This window comes from Leptopilina boulardi, unplaced genomic scaffold (assembly GCF_019393585.1).
Source record: "Leptopilina boulardi isolate dan_hultmark-lab unplaced genomic scaffold, ZJU_Lbou_2.1 LbouV2_31, whole genome shotgun sequence".
Lineage (NCBI taxonomy): Eukaryota > Metazoa > Arthropoda > Insecta > Hymenoptera > Figitidae > Leptopilina > Leptopilina boulardi.
This window is the reverse complement of record NW_026137874.1, coordinates 3,521,235-3,539,289: the sequence shown is the minus strand read 5'-3', so window position 1 is coordinate 3,539,289 and position 18,055 is coordinate 3,521,235. Positions and strand designations below refer to the sequence as shown.

Below are 18,055 nucleotides of genomic sequence, written 5' to 3'. Positions count from 1 at the left end.
ATTTTAATTAAAGCTTATAAGAATTAAAAAAAATCATCTTCAATTTCATATAATAGTAGTGCAGTGTTGTTTACGAGTCTTGTATAATTAAACGTAATTTCTGAATTGTTGCTTTCCATTGTTTTTTTTAACGGTTGTCGTGAGACTTACAGAAAATTGAAGTATATTTAATTATAATTTTATCTTATTAATGAATAGGTTTTGTTCGAAGAAAATTTTATTTTAATTTAAAATATTTTTTAATTGTTTTATAGAACTTCTAGAATTAAATTTCATAGAAGATTTGTCCTTTCAGTCAATCATCGATATACATCACTTAATTTTCCCCATGACAAATGGTACTTAATTGCTCACAAATTATTCGAATAATTCGAATTTGAATAGCATTTCCCTCCCTTAATTCTCAAGTCGTTTTTTTATTGTATCGAAATTTTCCAAATATTCCTTCAAACTATAAATAAAGATTTTAATTTAATTTCTTACATTTTCTTGTAATTCTAACAAGTTAAAAAAAAATTATACTTTCAATAATCTTTTTAACCATGATTAACTATTGTCAGTGTTTTACTTATAAGGAGTAATTCACTTAAGTAGAATAAACTCGATTTGGTCAGACATATATACACGTCGAGAAATCTTTATTTATAGATGCGTTTGTCTTTTTGTTTCTAACATTTTATACTTTTTTTATAAGGAAAAAAATGTGTATCATTATAATTATTATTATATTATAATAATTAAGCATTTAGTTCCTTTGTTGCCCTTTGAGTCCTAGGAATTTGTTCTTATTAAATAAATAACTAAATAAATAATTAATGCACAAGAAAAAAATTAAAAATGTTTTTTCAAAATCGATAAAATATTTATTAAAAGCTGCGTAAAGAGTGATATGATTTATTAGATGCGGAAAATAGTGTCACGCGGAGTGATGGTTATTAATAAATATTCCAGCGATATTATAATATAATTATAATAGATAATTTCTATATAATATAATTGTTATTATTAATGAAATATTAAAATTTGAAAATTTCCAATTGCTAATTTTTTTATAATTAATAATTTATATTAACTCAATATAAATTCATTATATTATTATTTATTACTTTCATTTATATTAATTATTTAATTAAATGAAAAAAATATTTAATTATTTTAATGTCAATTAAAGTACCTAAATTTTAGATTTCAATTAATTTTTTATTTAACTAATTTCACAATTATTTGTTAATAAACAATTCCCATTGTCTTTAACAAAAAAAAAGTTAACATTTATCATCGCTAAAATATTTTTCGACGGAGAAAAAGAAATCCATTAAAATTTGAATAAAAATATAAAAAAAAGTTTTCTCTTTGCCATTGTTTATGGGTTGCGCGTTAACGAGGAAATTTCACACCATTGAGAAAACATTTCATTTGCTCAAAGACTAAGATGAAAATACAATTGACTTCCTTCTCCTTTGTTCTATAATCTTTCCTAAAAATACACCCCTTTTGTTTGAGCTCATCTTCAAAAATATTAAGTCGAATATTATTGCAGTAACCTACTTTTCTCAAAATTGTCTCTATTTTTTAATTATTATAATAATTACTATTTTTTTTAATTCTATATAAACAAGTTTTTTGATTTTTTCACTAAAAATGAAAGTGAAATGAGAGTGAAGTAAAAGTGAAAGTCAAAATGAAATTACACAATATTTGAACTGATTCGAGAACTGAAATTATAGAAGTTGATATTTTCCAACTATAAACGATAAATAAAAATTGTATATTTCCGTGACTAAAGAATTTATCATTTAACTGCTGATATTGACATACCCATAAAGAATGAAAATAAAATTCGCAACTATTGGAATTCTTATAATAGGAATCTTTAAGAATCATCAATTTATAAGCGCTTTATCAAAAAAAAAGTAAAAGCGAGCTAAGAATTCACAAAACGCGGAAAAGCTTTTATGGAATGATTTACTGTGATGATACAATATAATAATTCTATCTCGAATAAAAAGGGATTTATCAAAAAAGTTATTTTTGAATCAATGGAAGTTTACAAAATTTTGTTTTTTCTATATTTTTTCATATAATATTTAGTGTTATTTTTCTTAGACATTTTTAGGCACGTTTCATATAGAAATAGATTTTTCAGTTATTTATAGATTTTGGTTCCAATACATAATGGGAAATCTGGAAACATATTTTAAAAATACTAAATAGAAAGTATTTTTAAAAAAATACAATTTGGGTCAGTCATTTACTTTCATAAATCATTATTTCAGCCTTTACTGACAATGAGAAGTTAAAAATAAAAAGAATTGAAAAATTCTTAAAGAAAATCATTTTTTCAAAAAGGAAATTTTAAATAGAAATAAGAAAAAAATCTTTAGCATTGATTAATTTTTCTCATTTTTTTTCATTTTTCTCTTATTATAAAAAAAATCGATTATATATCTAAACATTTATAACATTTGTTTAAGAGTCACCGGGGAGTTGACAATCAATTTAAGTATAAGAAGCGACAAAGTAATTTTCTTGACAGTAGTGAGAGTGAACGTAAACTCAGTCCCCTCCCTCTAAACTTTTTCGAAAAGTTCTCTCTATTTTCATTTCCTGGTTTTGTATTCGATCAAGATATTCCACGGGTGGAAGAAGCATTAGTAGAATCTCTCGACTTTTCTATATATATATATACAAAATGAAAGCATCAAAGAGTGAGTTTTGCATTCCAAACATCGTATTGCCTTCATTTTACAAGGGTCCTTATCCCCAGTTTACTTATTCGCTCGATTTGATAAGCTATCTGCCTATATACTAAAGCTCAAGCAAGATAATATCCATGGCTTTCTCTTGAATATCGATTTTTCTATGCTTATTATTGCTACACTAAAACTTGAAATTGTCACTTTTCATCTAATTTTGGTTTATTAATTTTAACCTATAACACAGCATTTAAACATTTAAAATTATGCCTTGTATTTTGACGCACAAAAATTGAAAAACGCTAACAGACTTACCACGACGTAAAAATATTTGTTAAATTTTCTATCTCTTTAATTTTACTTAAATCTCAATAAATTTACCATTTAATTGATTTTTCCAAGAAAATATTACAATTCTTTTCTTTTCTTTGTGTCTCATAAATAATTTCTCAAATAATTTTATTTAGGACATATCACATTATATTATATATCAGAAAACTGTTATTTCAGCTTTTTAAGACTATAATAGAGAAGTCTGAAAATAATATGTTTCAAAACAAGAAAAGTCAAACAAAATTGAACGAAACACGACAAAATGTTCGTAGAAAGAATAAGGGTAAAATAAAAGAGCGAAACTCGAATAAAGCGCTTTGTTTCCACGAGTTCTTTTTTTTGTTGTTATAGTAGTAGAGAAGTAAAAAAGACTGTTTCTCTTGTCTCAGAAAGGAGATTCAACATTATCGTGCATGATAACCAAAAAGTTTAATTAATCTTCTTATATAAAAAAGAAATTTAATTGTTGCTTTAAAGTTACTTCAACAATTTCTTTAAATATAGAACTTTTATATATAAATGAAGATAATTGCTACATTTAATGATTCTACTTTCCTAATGATGAACAATACAAAAAGTATATACAAGGAGTTTAGAGTTTCTTGAAATATAACATTAATTTATTTAATAAAGCAAAACTATATATTAATTTAAACTTTAAACTTTATAATGTAAAAAAATAAAAAAAATTTCTACGAGCCAATATATATATATATAAAACAATCAGGAAATAAGTTGGACTTTTGTTCCTGTCACATTTCTATTCTGTCAGAAACTAGAGTATAGTAAAATAAGAGGGAAAAAAATATAAAATCGTAAAAAGTGAATTTCGACTATTTCTCTCTAACATTTCATGTCTGATTTTGATATATGTATTTCATTCGACGTAACCAGCTGTTCATTTATTTTTGAAATAGTTACACATTTTTAAACTTTGTCCCATTTTTTTCTCCGTGTTTCACAAATTTTTGTTTTTTTCCGTAGTGACAAAGTAATTAATAACATCAACAAAAAATGCGTTGTTTTTTTAAAAATATTTTCAAGATACAAGTGCAAAAAAAATATTCGAAATTTTGAAATATTTTTAACGTTTGTCTATTGGAATATTTATTGTTGATATTGGAAAAATATCAAATTATTTAAAACAAAAAACTTGTAACGAGTTAAGAAGTTATCAACCCCCAAAAAAAGAGAATTCTTCCTTTTTTTTAAAAAAAGGTTTTGTTTGTACAAAGAATATTGCAATAGTCAATATAATAAAAGAGTATTGTCTATTTTTTCAGGATGAAATAATAAATTCTTTTCTTTTTTTATATTTCAACATTGTATAAAGAAAAATGCAAAAGTAGAAATTGTGATATTGGAAGCAGTAGCGTTCAGCCAATTTTTCAAATATTGCAGAAACTTTATCTGTATATACATATGTATATCGTTTACACGCTCGATTAGATTCTACATTGGGTATTTTGTTACAACTTTCCAGCGTGAGATTTGTCACAATTGCATCGAATAACAAAGAAATATAAGAAGATTCGATTGTTTAAAGATCCGTTTACAGTTAAATTATTTATTTTTTTAAATATTTTCATAAAAATACATAATTTTGATAATTTATTCACCATAAAATTTTGTAAATATTACAAAAAAAAATATATTTTTTTTATAAATATTTGTACGAGAAAATTGATTTTTATAAAAAGCAATTCTAAAGGATTCGCATTTTTATTCCTTCCAGAATACATACTCTATTTAAATTTCAATATTCGGAAATGGAATTCTAAATTTAAATTTAATTACGAAAATTCTTTGCGGATTATTTTGTATCTGAAAATTGTACAATCCAGTTGAAATCGAGTGAGAGTAATAGAATTGAATTGAGGGCCATGAAATTTTCTCTCTCTCTCTCTCACACACAAAAAAAATACAGATAGAAAATCATATTAAAGAAGCACTTTTTGTTGAAGGTTTTTTTTTCAAAAACGGCTTAAAGCAACAGAATCTTATTATGACTTTTCTTATATATATATATAGAACAATTACTAGTTTAATAATTTAATTCGAAACCTATTAATGTTTTAGTAGTGAGAAAAATAAATTATTTCCCTCCATTTTTAATGTCTAATATTTGAAATTAATTAATTTATAATGAATTATTAATTTTTAATAAACTATTAATTTTTAATAAGTTATTAATTTTCATCTAATTAAGAATTTTCAATTAATTATTTTTTAAGTATTATTTTTTAATTAATTATTATTTGTTGTCGAAGGTTTAAATTTTTCATATAATAATATTAGCATAGAAGAAAACTTTCTCATTTCTATTGACTTGTTAATTATCCAACAGTTGCCACAGTTTTAGTTCAAGAAACTTTTTAAAAGTAATTAACAACTAGTTTATCCTTTTAAAAGTGATGTATATAGGTATATATTTAAAGTATACTTGAAGGACATCTCATTATCTCAAGTGTATTTTCTTAATATGCATATAACGATTAAAAATATGTGAATATATATATAAAGTTTATGCAAAACTATAGAGTTCAGTCAGATTTCATAATCATAATTATTGCCACCATCTGGGACATATATACAATAAAACAAATCATTTTCTTGCAAAACTTTCTTGCACTTTCTCCGCTAAATCTTTCATGAACTATGTTATATATGAGAAATATTAAATTCTCCCTAAATGAACTATATATATTATTCCTTGACGAAATGTTTCAAAATTAATTTAATTAATTTCAGAATAAAATTCTGTGTAATTTCTCTTTCGTTTTGCAAATGTTAAAAAAAATTATAAACTGAATATTTAGAAACTAATTACTAATTTACGTATTGTAGATTTTTTTTAACTAAAAATACACTTTTTAATAACAAAAATTAATGAATTAAATTAATTTAACTACTTTTAAAACATTGATTTATAACAAATCACTTAAGTGTGGTTTTTACGATGAACCATAAAAACGAAACGCAAATAACTATTTTGATGAAAGAATATACTCTTCTTTTAATACCTTAAGACTGTTACTTATTTTATGAGAGGTTGTGAAAAAAATTGTAATTTATATAAATACTTAATTACATTTAAAAATTTTATCTCTTGCAATTCCATAAGAATTACCCCGAGCTTTCATCCTCTGAATTATGTGGATATAATTTTTAATTTAGTTATGTATTTATTTGATATGAAAATTTTAATTTTTTTAAAATTGTTCTAATTTTTTCAGATTTAAGCGCATTAAAGCGCGGCGGGGTGGCCCCAATGCCCGCCAGGAAGGGCCTCCTCGCTCCTCAAAATACTTTCCTTGACACTATTGCAACACGGTTCGATGGAACTCGTAAGTAGAGCATTAATTATTAATTATTAATAATAATATAAATATAATAAACAAAAAAAGATTAATATAACAATTAATTTTAATTAATATACACTCTTTCGGGTAAAATATATAAATTAATTACAGGGGAAAAAAATTAATGATCGGTAAAAATAAATTGCATTCTACTAGAGAAACAACAATATATATATTGAAAAATAATAAATCTTCGACTGGATTTTATGAAAGCTAGTTTCATGTTTGCTTCGTTCAATCGAAGTTTCAGGGATCGTAATGCCCGCAGCTTAAATGACCGGGTTTAAACTTTAAGTCGTTTGCGAATGTTATGTTGAGCAATCATAAACCCAGCCGCAAAGCAGCGGTTTCACTTGAGATTAAACTTCTCTTAAAAGTTTTCCTATATATAACCATTTCTAAATTAAATTCCTGTCATTTCAATGGTTTTGCATATTCGATGTGTCCTTTAATATTGACACTTGAATTTATTAAATTTTTTAAATCCTATGTTTGTGTCAATTACAATATTATTTTTTTTATTTTATTCAATTAATTATTATTATTAATTAAATTAATTAAATATTAATTTAATTACAATTTTGAGAATATTCGTTTTTAAATTTGCAACATTTTTAAAAATTAAAATTATTTTTTCAGCTAATTTAATTCATGAAATGTAGGTTACAAAAAAAAAGTATATAAATTTTTACGATAAAATTAAAAATATAATTTTCAAAACAAATTTCTATAGAAAATTATGGCGGTTTTTTTATAAAGTGTTATAAAATAATATTTTATATACCTATATATAATAAAAAAAATGTTGCTTTGAGATGCAAAGACAATTTTATAATATGAAAAGCAATTTCTCTCTCTCACTCTCTTTCTCTCTGTCTCTCTCTCTGGTGAGAAAAGCTTAAGGACCTTGAAAGCTTTTGATTATTGATTATAGATATAAATTCTCATCAGTCCGAAGTTTATGGATGATGGGAATGAGAGCTTGAAGTTTGTCTTGTTTATAAGATAAATTTACTCTAACGCAGCTGAGATACTTTAAAAGCTACTACTTGAAGTCAGATTTTAGTTATGGTACTAAAATTTTCCATCATGATACCGTCTTCTCGAAATTCAACGAGGTGCTTAATTCTCATTAATATTATATACTATATATATATACTTCTTTATTTTTGCTCACTTTATAGATTTCATTTTATTTTTAGTTTCCTTGTCGTATTCTATTTCTCATTTTTCGTTCCTATGTTTATCAATAATTTTCTTTTTAATATATAATTAAAAATAATGACTTTGCTGGTACAATTTTTTTTTGTAATTCTATATTTCTCTATTATTTATAAATCTTAATGATTTATCTCTATAATATATTTACGCAAAACATGTAGATTTAGTAGATAAAAAATATCTTCATTTTTATACACTTAAATAACTTTGGAAAAAGATTAAATAAATTAATACTTAAAAAATTGCACTAGTTTCTATTTGTATTATCAGTTTTATTTATTTATTATACAATCAAATCATAAGGGATTAACTAACTTTATGACAAATTACAACTCGACAAGGGGACGAGCAGAAGTTGTAGTATTCACCCCATTTATCACACGAAATGGTATCACTAACATGACCATTGAGCGCGGTCAAGTGGTTTACGTGAATTTTCCTATTAGTTTCAATCAAAAACGCAAAGAATTAAGAAAAAAGAGAAAGAAATTTTTGATTTACTTTTAATGTTTCAGAAAAAGAAACAAAAATTCCCGTTCAGAAATTGTCCTATTTTGTTCTATCAGGGTATTCCTAGTTTCTTTTCTTGTTTGAAATAAAATGAAACGAATGTTTCTCTGCTATTGACTTTATTTATAATTATTTAATTCATTCGTAAAAAATTTGAAAAACACTCAGTCATAAAAAATATAATTTCAAAAAAAAATTCAGATTTTTATTTTTTTTCTCCTTTTTTATCTTTATGACTCTACTGTTTGTGCGAAAAAACGTAGAAAACACTTTTATGCGTATTCAGTTATAAAAAGAATTTTTTTTCAAACCTTTGATTGATTATTATTTATTGTGTAAAGTTGCCTGTGTAATTTTCATACGTCGCTCTTCCTCCCCCATTGCGGTTACATTATACACATTCATCATAAAAAAAAATATATCTCTAGATTCGAGAGAAAAAAGGGAAACTGGAAGCCTCTTGAGAGAAGTTTTTGATCACTTAAAAATGTTTTTTTACACCCTTCTAAATGTAAATGTATTTTTTTACGACATTTTTTTTACACAAGACAATTTTTTTTTGTTGAAAATTTATTCACTCGTAATGCAACCCATCAACAATTTTTCAGAAAGAGAGAGAGAGAGAGAGAGAGTATATTTATTTTTTCACTTGCGGAACATTGAAAAACGTTTTTAGAGGACAACTTGTAATTTTATAGAGGTAAATTTGATGAAATTTTTTTTTCAATGTATAAAAAATACTAATTGGATTTTAAAGTTTTTATGAATTTTATCTTTTAACTTTAATTTTTAATAAATACCTTTCAATTTTTAATTTTAATTAACTTCTTAATTATTATACCTTTTATGTAATTAAAAAACAATTTTTTTAAAAAGGAAAAACAGCTTCAGATGAAAAACAAAATTAGACATTTTTTAAAATGGAAAAATGAAATTGTGTAATTAAGCGTAATACCTTGTAATATCCCTGTAATAAACGGTAATACTTGTAATAAGTGTAATAATAGAGTAATAAACGTAATAGGGATTTTTCCATCAGTAAATTCCCCCTCGTAAATATTATAATAACGAAAATATTTATTATAATGAAACTTGATCTTATTGTTATAAAATTGTAGAATTCAATTCACGTGTGTTGAATAACATTTATTACAAACATTTCCATATAGAATAGTCTAACTATAATATTATGTTTGTGGTTCATTTAGAGGTTTAGAATTTAACGCGCTTAACTTGTCTTGTAGAACTCGCCTCTCTTGAATACTATTGTAAAATCGTTATTGTCGAAGTTATTATTCCCTACAATTATTCTCTACTATTAAATAGTTCTATACGCGGTAATTATGCATTCAATTATATGTTTTCCCTTAAAATTATAGAATATATACGTATCAAATTAATAATATAAACCAAACATGAGATAAATTTCTATTAAAGCAAAATTGTGATTTTTCTCCCTTTACAAATTTCTCCATTAAAACGAGTCTGACTCAATATAACTTTTTCTATACTTATAAGGTTGTCTCACTCTTGAAAAAATTTTTTTTTACTTAAAAACGTGAATTGTGTCTGATACTCTTTCTACTAGAAAATTAAATTTTTTAGATATTGAGTCATAAAAAGTTTTTCCACGCAGAATTGTATTTTGATCTCTATAATAATTAAAAAAATAATTTTCTTCAAAGGCCTCTGAAAAATTATTATACCATTTTTCATTGTATTAAAGAGATCTAAAATAAAAAAAGAAATTAAATCTACATAAAAATAAATTATTAGAATTGCGTTTTTTTTAAATGTAATTTTTCATCAAATGTTAATTGTACGCTATATTCACTTTTGTTGCTAAATACCGCTTGTTTCTGTTATCAAATCGTATCTATCAATGAGTAATTCATAGCTCGTGTACTCGGATTTACAGAAAAGCTCTTGTGTTGTAGTTTGATTATTTATACGCGTGTACACATAGAAAATACACACACGCAATTATTGATTTCAGTTTCATATTCAATCTCGCAAAAGATACGAAATCAATTTATTCTTATTTAAAGCAGTATATATACAATTTTATTTCAAATATATTTCCAAATTTTTTTTTCTTTAATATAAATTATCATTATTTCAGTAATTTTTTAATGTTTAAAAAATTTTACCTACAAATAAAATTTACAAAAAAATGTTTTTTATATGTAATAGGGTTTGTCGTTTTTTATTGAAAAATAAAGATAATAAAGCACATTTAATTATAATTTTTTTATAACAAATGTAAAAACATCGAATGTAAAAATAGCAATATTTAGTTCTTTTGTTCAATCGAACATTTTTTTTATAATTTTTTGTAGTTTTGATACCGACTTTAGTGATTTAAACTTTGAAAGAGAATCAATAGCTCTGGGCAAGTGACCTCAATAAATATTTCATTTTTTTTTTTTTTTTTTTTTTAAGATATAATCCTGTTCGTAGACTATGCATAATTTTCGCAAAATTTGATTTATCTAGGTTTTACCCATGTATATATAAGGTATTCTATTCAAATTATCTATTAGTAAGATAATTAATAAAATTTCCAGCTTTTATCATTAAAATGTGGAGAGAGAGAGAAAGAGATTAAAAGAATGTTTAATATTTTTCTTCTAAATTTTGCGGTACATAATTCCTTTTACTTTTTTTCTGAAAAAATATGCTTTTGATGAGTTCTAAAGAGTTGATGAAGTAATTAGATCGCTAAAGTCTAATTTGCTGGTCAAAAGTTTCACGAAATGATTAAATTTTTTGACCCAAACGAAAAGAAATGGAATTTGATATCCTATAACTTTTTTCTCTGAACTTGTGTAAATAACCAACTCGATACTTGTGGGATTCAAAGTCCAATATATATATATATATATATATATATAGGATAATATGATCAATTTTAACCTGGATTATGTGTGTCGGTTTTTTAAATTACAGAAAAATTTCTTCGTTTTTTTAAAGAAAAAAATGTAAAAATTTTAAAATAAAAATTATGAATAATAAAAATAGATTAATTTAATAATAACAATAATAAACTAATTTTTTATTTCAATTAATTTATAAAATAAATTTGACGCATAAATATAATTATATATGCTTTTCAAAATAACATCAATATTTAAAAATTGGATAAAACTTAGATTTGAGGTTTTTTGGATTTTAATATTTCATTTTTAATAGAGAGATAGTTAAAATTATAATCAATTTTAATAATATCTCTTTGTATTTCTCTTATTCTTTGTTAAAATAAAAAAGCCATTTCTTGACAAATAGAAGTCGCTATTAAATTGATATAAAATTAATATAAAATGAGAAAGAAAATGTATATCTAAGTATTATTTCCGATAAAAAGTATCTTGACAAAGCAAATTTAATATTTCAAAGTCTTTATAGATGGGGTTTTATGTCTTCGATATAGAAAAAATTTTATAAGCAAAACTGCTTTCGGATATATTTCACAGAAAATCACTATTCTGATTGGCTAGTCTAAAGCAACGATTATTTAAATAAACCAATTAAATTTGATTACGGACCAAATACTACCTACTCGGTTGATATAACACATTGCAAATAGTTTCTATACTTTTTTTTAGATTTGTTTTCGTTAACAGAACAAATTTATTTATAATTTCTTTATAAACAAAATCACTCTATTTTTTTATAACGTGAAGGCTGAAAATAATAAAAATTAAATTACACTCGATAGAGTAATTAAGTTAAAAAATAATGTTAAAAACATGTTTTAAAAGAAAAAGAAAATTTTATTGGTTCTTGAAAAGTTTATAATGAGACTACATTGATAAAATACTGTATTTTATAGACAGTTTATGTATTACAGTATTTTAAAGATCGAATAACTGTTTTTGAATTTTTTTTTTTAAACAAGAAGCCCAATAATTGGCTTTTGTAGCAAAATTACACATATCCTTTTCTCTGAAAATATCGACAGGCTCCGCAACTTTCTATCACTATCTATCTTTTTAAGCCTGACGTTTTTCTCTCGTTATTTTACTTTATCGGAATTGATCAGGTGCCAAATAAATCAGACTTGTATTAGTTGGTCGCGTCGTCGTGGTGAAATTTAATCCACCAGTGGATTAGTGACAAAAAAATACAGAAAATTATACACAAATTACACAAAAATTATATGGAAAAAAGGTTAATCTTTTGCATCCGAAAAATATTGTTAAAAGAGATAAAAAAACGTTCGGATAAATATTTGTCCGAATATTTCTATTTTCGCCTCTCTTTAATATCCATATTATTTGAAAAAGTGTATAAAAATTTTTCTACAACGAAACTTTCCATGTTTCTGTTTTTTTGCTAACAATAATTATTGGAAATTCAAAAGAATTTGTTTTTATTATTTATTCACTCAAAAAAAAGAAAATTTGACCCACTTTTTGTCTTTTTATTTTGTGAATTCAAGTCATATATGAATCCCCTATATAGCAATATCTGTCTACTTATCAGAAATCAATAGATTACAAGAGTGAACGGATGTATATATGTATCTACTGTAGTTCAATGAAAAAATAATTTAATTACGGAAGATTTCAAAAGTAATAACGTGTTTGAAAGAAACACCCAGTCACAGCGAAAAAAAAAGTTTTGTATTAGGGAAAAAGTATTAAAGAGAGGAATAAAGTCCTCGTTCGGATATATATTTCCTGTCATTAGTCCGAGAAATGGAATAGAAATCCAAGACTCTCGTACAATCTCTTTTTCATTTCCGCATTTTCATGAGATAAGGCAGATGTTGGCGGAACGAGCAGAAAAATAATGAAATGAGATTAGCAAAAAAAAAAAAAAAAGTTGAAGAGTCCATGATTAACAGGGAAGAAAAGAATGCGAATACCATATATATATATATATAAGAAATAAGATTTTTAATAATATTTATAGAATAATAAAAATAAAGAAATATTATATAGACATTTTCATTGGTCTAATTCCTGTACGCACTCGTATGAGTAAATCACTTTTTTTCCATCGTGCAAATTTGGTTCAAAGCAATTTAATAGAGTTTGACATTTGATGGGATTTTAAATTCCTTTGTCGTTTATTTCACAGGTCATTTTTTAAAATGAAAGTAAAATGCGTTTTAAAGGATAAAAAAAAATTCAATGTCTCTAAATCGAAACTGGTTGGAAATTTTTTAACGATATGATTTTTTAAATCTTTTATCATTTTAATGAAAATAATTTTCTATTTTTATATTCACATTTTTTATTATACCTATATTCATTTAATATTTCAACATTTACATATATTTATATATGAAAATAATAGTAATTAATATTAATAGACTACATAAATTTATTTTACAGTATTAAACAAGTACACTTGTATATAGTTTCACATGAAAGGACAGAGAGGTTCACTATATTTCCGCAAATAAATTAAACTTCTGTATTCGTTATTCATGTTTATTCTTCCGCTTAAGTTGTCTTGTTAGTTTGAATTTCGAACCATTAGAAAATAGATGAGAGGATGTGATTGTTCGTCTTTGAATATATATATATATATATATAGTATTTAATAGAAATAGTGTTGTATGGCTATTCTCTCACTTATATTTATTAACAAAACGTTCTTCCTCGTTATTAAACAAAAAAATAAAAAATAAAGAAAATTTTACGACTTTACAATTTAATTTTAAATTGCAAGTTCACTGACTTTGTGTTTCACGTCGTTGATTCTAATTTTAGAAAAGAAAACGATTTCCTCAAGGCAATGAACTAAAAGAATTAATTTTCCCTCTAAATCTTAAGTTTAAAGAAAAAATATTTCTTGCATTTTTAATGAAATATTATTTTTTATTAATTTTATAATGAAAAGGCCTCCTTAAGGGTCTTAGTCACGTAACATAATCTCAAACTAAAAAATGATTTTTCACAGAAGTAAAAATATATTTAAAATATTTAAATTATTAATTATTTTAATATTTACAATCATTTTTTTTTAAATTTCAAATGAGTGATAATGTGATTTTTCGAAGGTAGAATTTTTATTCGTTAATTCAACTAAAATTTTCAAGATATACGTAAAAAACAAAGAATAAAAATTAATACGAGAGAGAATGAAATTTTCGGCTGAATAAGCAAATATTCAAATATTCAGTTCAGTGAACGATGAGTTTGGCATATATGTGAAATTTACATATATATATGTATATGTTGTACGTACATCGTACATGACAATCCACTTATTGTTAGTCATGTGCTACTAATTAATCGAAAATCAATTAATTTCAAAAGACACATTGATTAAGCAAACATTGTTTCAAAAGGAACTTTAAGAGATTCTCTCTCATTGTTTTAATCAACAGAAAGTCAATAAAAAATTTTCCAAATTTTTCCACTGGAACTATTTTATTCTTTCTCTCAAAAAAAATTTCTATTCTTAGATTATGAAAAAATAAGAGGTGAAAAAATATATAAAAAATATTTGAAATTTATCAATAAGAATATAGATTCAAAATCGTTATGTGTCAAAAAAGAATATATATCTTTTTGTAGAATTCTGACAGGTAAAACATTTGGAGAAAGAATATTGAGACATGATCTTTGCTCTTAGCTAACGAAGCCAGCTCCTCATTTAGTTGAATCAGCAATCTGCCAATCAGAGGAAAATATTTTACAAGCCTTTTCAATGAAAATCTCTTCTCTCGAAATCTATTATGACGATTCAGCGAAAATTTTTTTTTTCCTAAAGGTCGACGCTAGATCAAACATTTTCGAGATATTGCAAAAATTCTTTCTTTATATTTTTATTCTTTTGCTCTTTCTTCTCTATATCTTCTTTGCTACTATGAACGAGAATTTTTTTCACGATGTCAACTCTTTTTATACTTTTGCTTTAATTTTCTTCACTTCTCCCGATGATTTTATCTTTCAATTTCCATTCGTGAGATTTCTATTATTAAAATTCTATAGTGCAATTCCCTGTGTTATATCAAATGTGAATTTAATGTTAATTTTTACATGCATTTATTAAAATAAAATAAATTATCCATTTAGACATTAATATATATAAAAAAATTGAAATATATATATATATATAATGACAAAAAATGGTAATTAGATCTCATTGGAATTTAATCAAGGAGCTAAAAATAAAAATTTTATCCTCTCTCCGTCTCGATGAATTGTCGATATATTGTAAATAATTCGGTTATACGAAACCTTGAGACAGAAGCATATTGAACGAATCGCGGGACAATTAAAGAGGGTCTCTTTAATTAATTAAACTACGTTTCAAAGTTATACTGATACGATATACGCATCTGGAATTGTAACTAATCCCTTTTTAAAAAAACACTAATGCTGTATTTAATTTTTTTTTTAATCTCAAAACAGATACTATATTTAATTTTAGCAACAGACAAATTATATTATTTTCTTGTTTATGTCTTTTATTATTTAAATATTTATTATAAAATATAAAACATTCATGAAATGTTCTCTGATATAAAATATATGCGTTTTTATTCAGAATTTATTACTTTATTTGTACCTTTCATTGGAAATTATAATTTTTTTTTCATTTTTTTAACAGAATAGATTGGAAATTCAAAAGGAATGCTCAATTTGTCGGCAATGCTTTTTATGCTTAGGTTTTTTTTTATTTATTACTTTAAGTACATGTTCATTTTATTTTACTGCTCCATAAAAAAATATATTTTTTAAAAATTAATTTGCATTGAAATCAGCAAAACAGAAAGAGGGAAAAAGACTTAAGTAGCTGCTATTTGAGTTTATTAGATTTCACTGAATCTACGTATTTTTACATATTATAAAAACCAAACTCTTCTCTTTCATCTTTTTTCATTTTATTATTTTATAATTATATTTAATAATAATTATAAGGTAATTAGAAATAATTTTTTTAATTCTTTAAATTTTTAATATTTGATGCCCTATTTTTTTATTCTTAATTAATTTAACTTTTTATAATGTACTTAAATATTTTATTACTTCAGATTTTAATTATCTTCTATTCAAGTTTTCCAAAGAATATAATTTATCGTCCGAAAATTCATTGGATCCATTAAAAAAAGATTTTACCCGAAAAGAGTTGGTATGCTTGTATAAAAGAGAGAAAAAGCATGAAAAAGGCATTTTTTTTGTATTCCATTATTATTTTCTGACAATCATTTATTTGGTTCATAAATTTGTGATTTATGATGCTGCGAGAAACAAACGCGAGCCTTTTCTTTCATAAAATCACACCATTATGCTGAAAAGTTGTTTTACATATTCTGTACAAAAAGATATACTGCCGACGTCGCTATTTTAAGAAAACGCTATTTTTAGGGGTAAATATTAAACAAACAACATTCGTTTAAACAATTACCGCAAGTGCCGCTACTGCTGCAATGGAACCGCAATCTCATTACTCTTAGCAAGTTTAAGTCTGGATTAACAAAGTGTAGAGCTAATTATAACGTAATTATTTTTAATATCCGAAAAAGTTAAATAAACCAATAAATCTAGTTTACTAACATGAAATTTTTTTTAATTATGTTAAAAATTAAAAATTTATAGATTAAAAAAAAATTAAACTAACGAGTATCAATATAACATAAAAAGTTCCGTTTTCTTGTGACAAATGGTTTTTGAGTGCGACCCAGTTTCTTTTCTTCCTTCATCATTTTTCCTTTACCGCACTTTTCCGATGGTCGTAAATCTATATTCTTTATTTATCGACCAAACCTGAAAAATGCGTTACTGAAAAACGATACCTTTAAATTTCTTAAAAAAAATCTCCCTTCTCTTCGAGGTACTTGAAACCTATTAAAAATCCTCTTATTTTTTAAAATCAATTAATTTATCTAATTTCTACACTTTTTTTCATTAAATATTAAATTTTTTAAATGGAATACATATTTATTTATTAAAAGTGATAAAAATAAATTTTATTTCATGTTCCCATAGAAACAATTTAACAGTATAATTGAACGGAATTTTTTTTCATTAAATTTTCCACGATGTTTTTATCGAATTTTCATGGAAGCTTTCTATTAAATTTTCATCGACAATTTTCATTGACTCTTCGCGATAATCTTTATCAAATTATCACGATAGCCTTTATTGAATTTTGCATCGATAATTTTTATATCGAAAGTTTCTATACTGGCATTATTAATATACTTTTACTATTTGGGGTATTTCACATGAGATTTGCATTCAAAAAAAAAGTTTTTGCCTGGTACATTTTTTTCCAAATTGTGAAAAATAAGAAAGTACGTATTTTTTGATTTGATAAAAATGATAAAAGTAACATTCAAAATTTATAAATAAAATCTGTATACAGACAGGAATTATTAAAATTGATAAATAAATTTCAATTGACATGAAATTGAAACGAAATTAAAGTTTTGAAATGGCTTCTAGTATTAGGGATAATTTTCGTTTACTTGAAAACAGAGATGTACAAAACAGAACTTGAAACTTGACATTTCAGTTAGATATTGAATTCCCAATGCACGCAATGAGAGAATATTGTCAAGGGAGGTGTACACGGTCGATTCAGTTGAAACAGAGTTTCCACGATATTAGACATTCATTCCTCTTGAGAAACCCGTACTGGATATATATTGTTCATATCGAGAATCCTCGAATAGATTCAAATCTCTACCACATATATACAAAGAATTTGTCTTTTAAAGTCATTGAAATAAAGGATATAAAAAAATAATAAATGAATTTATCATTATCTTTCCATTTTTCTGTATTCTATTTGCATATTTTTATTTATATTCTTTTTCGACAGTTTTCTAGAATCAGCTTAATTTAATTTTCGTTACAACACTAAAAAAAAGTTTCTTTGAATCACTATAAAAAACATTTTTTTAAAAAGTATTATTTAATTTGTTCGAATGTTTTATTTATTGTTAAATGTTATAAATTAATAACA

General features: G+C 24.1%; 1 protein-coding gene across 3 annotated transcripts in view; it reads left to right on the top strand.

Annotated features, from left to right (window-relative positions):
- LOC127283534 (potassium voltage-gated channel subfamily H member 8) overlaps positions 1-18,055 on the top strand; it is an 88,791-nt gene that overhangs the window by 12,319 nt on the left and 58,417 nt on the right. For all 3 annotated transcript variants that reach the window (XM_051308489.1, XM_051308487.1, XM_051308486.1), the window contains exon 2: positions 6,266-6,376. In XM_051308489.1, coding sequence (XP_051164446.1) covers positions 6,301-6,376 — 76 coding nt within the window. In that variant the 5' untranslated portion in view covers positions 6,266-6,300. The remainder of the gene's footprint in view (positions 1-6,265; positions 6,377-18,055) is intronic.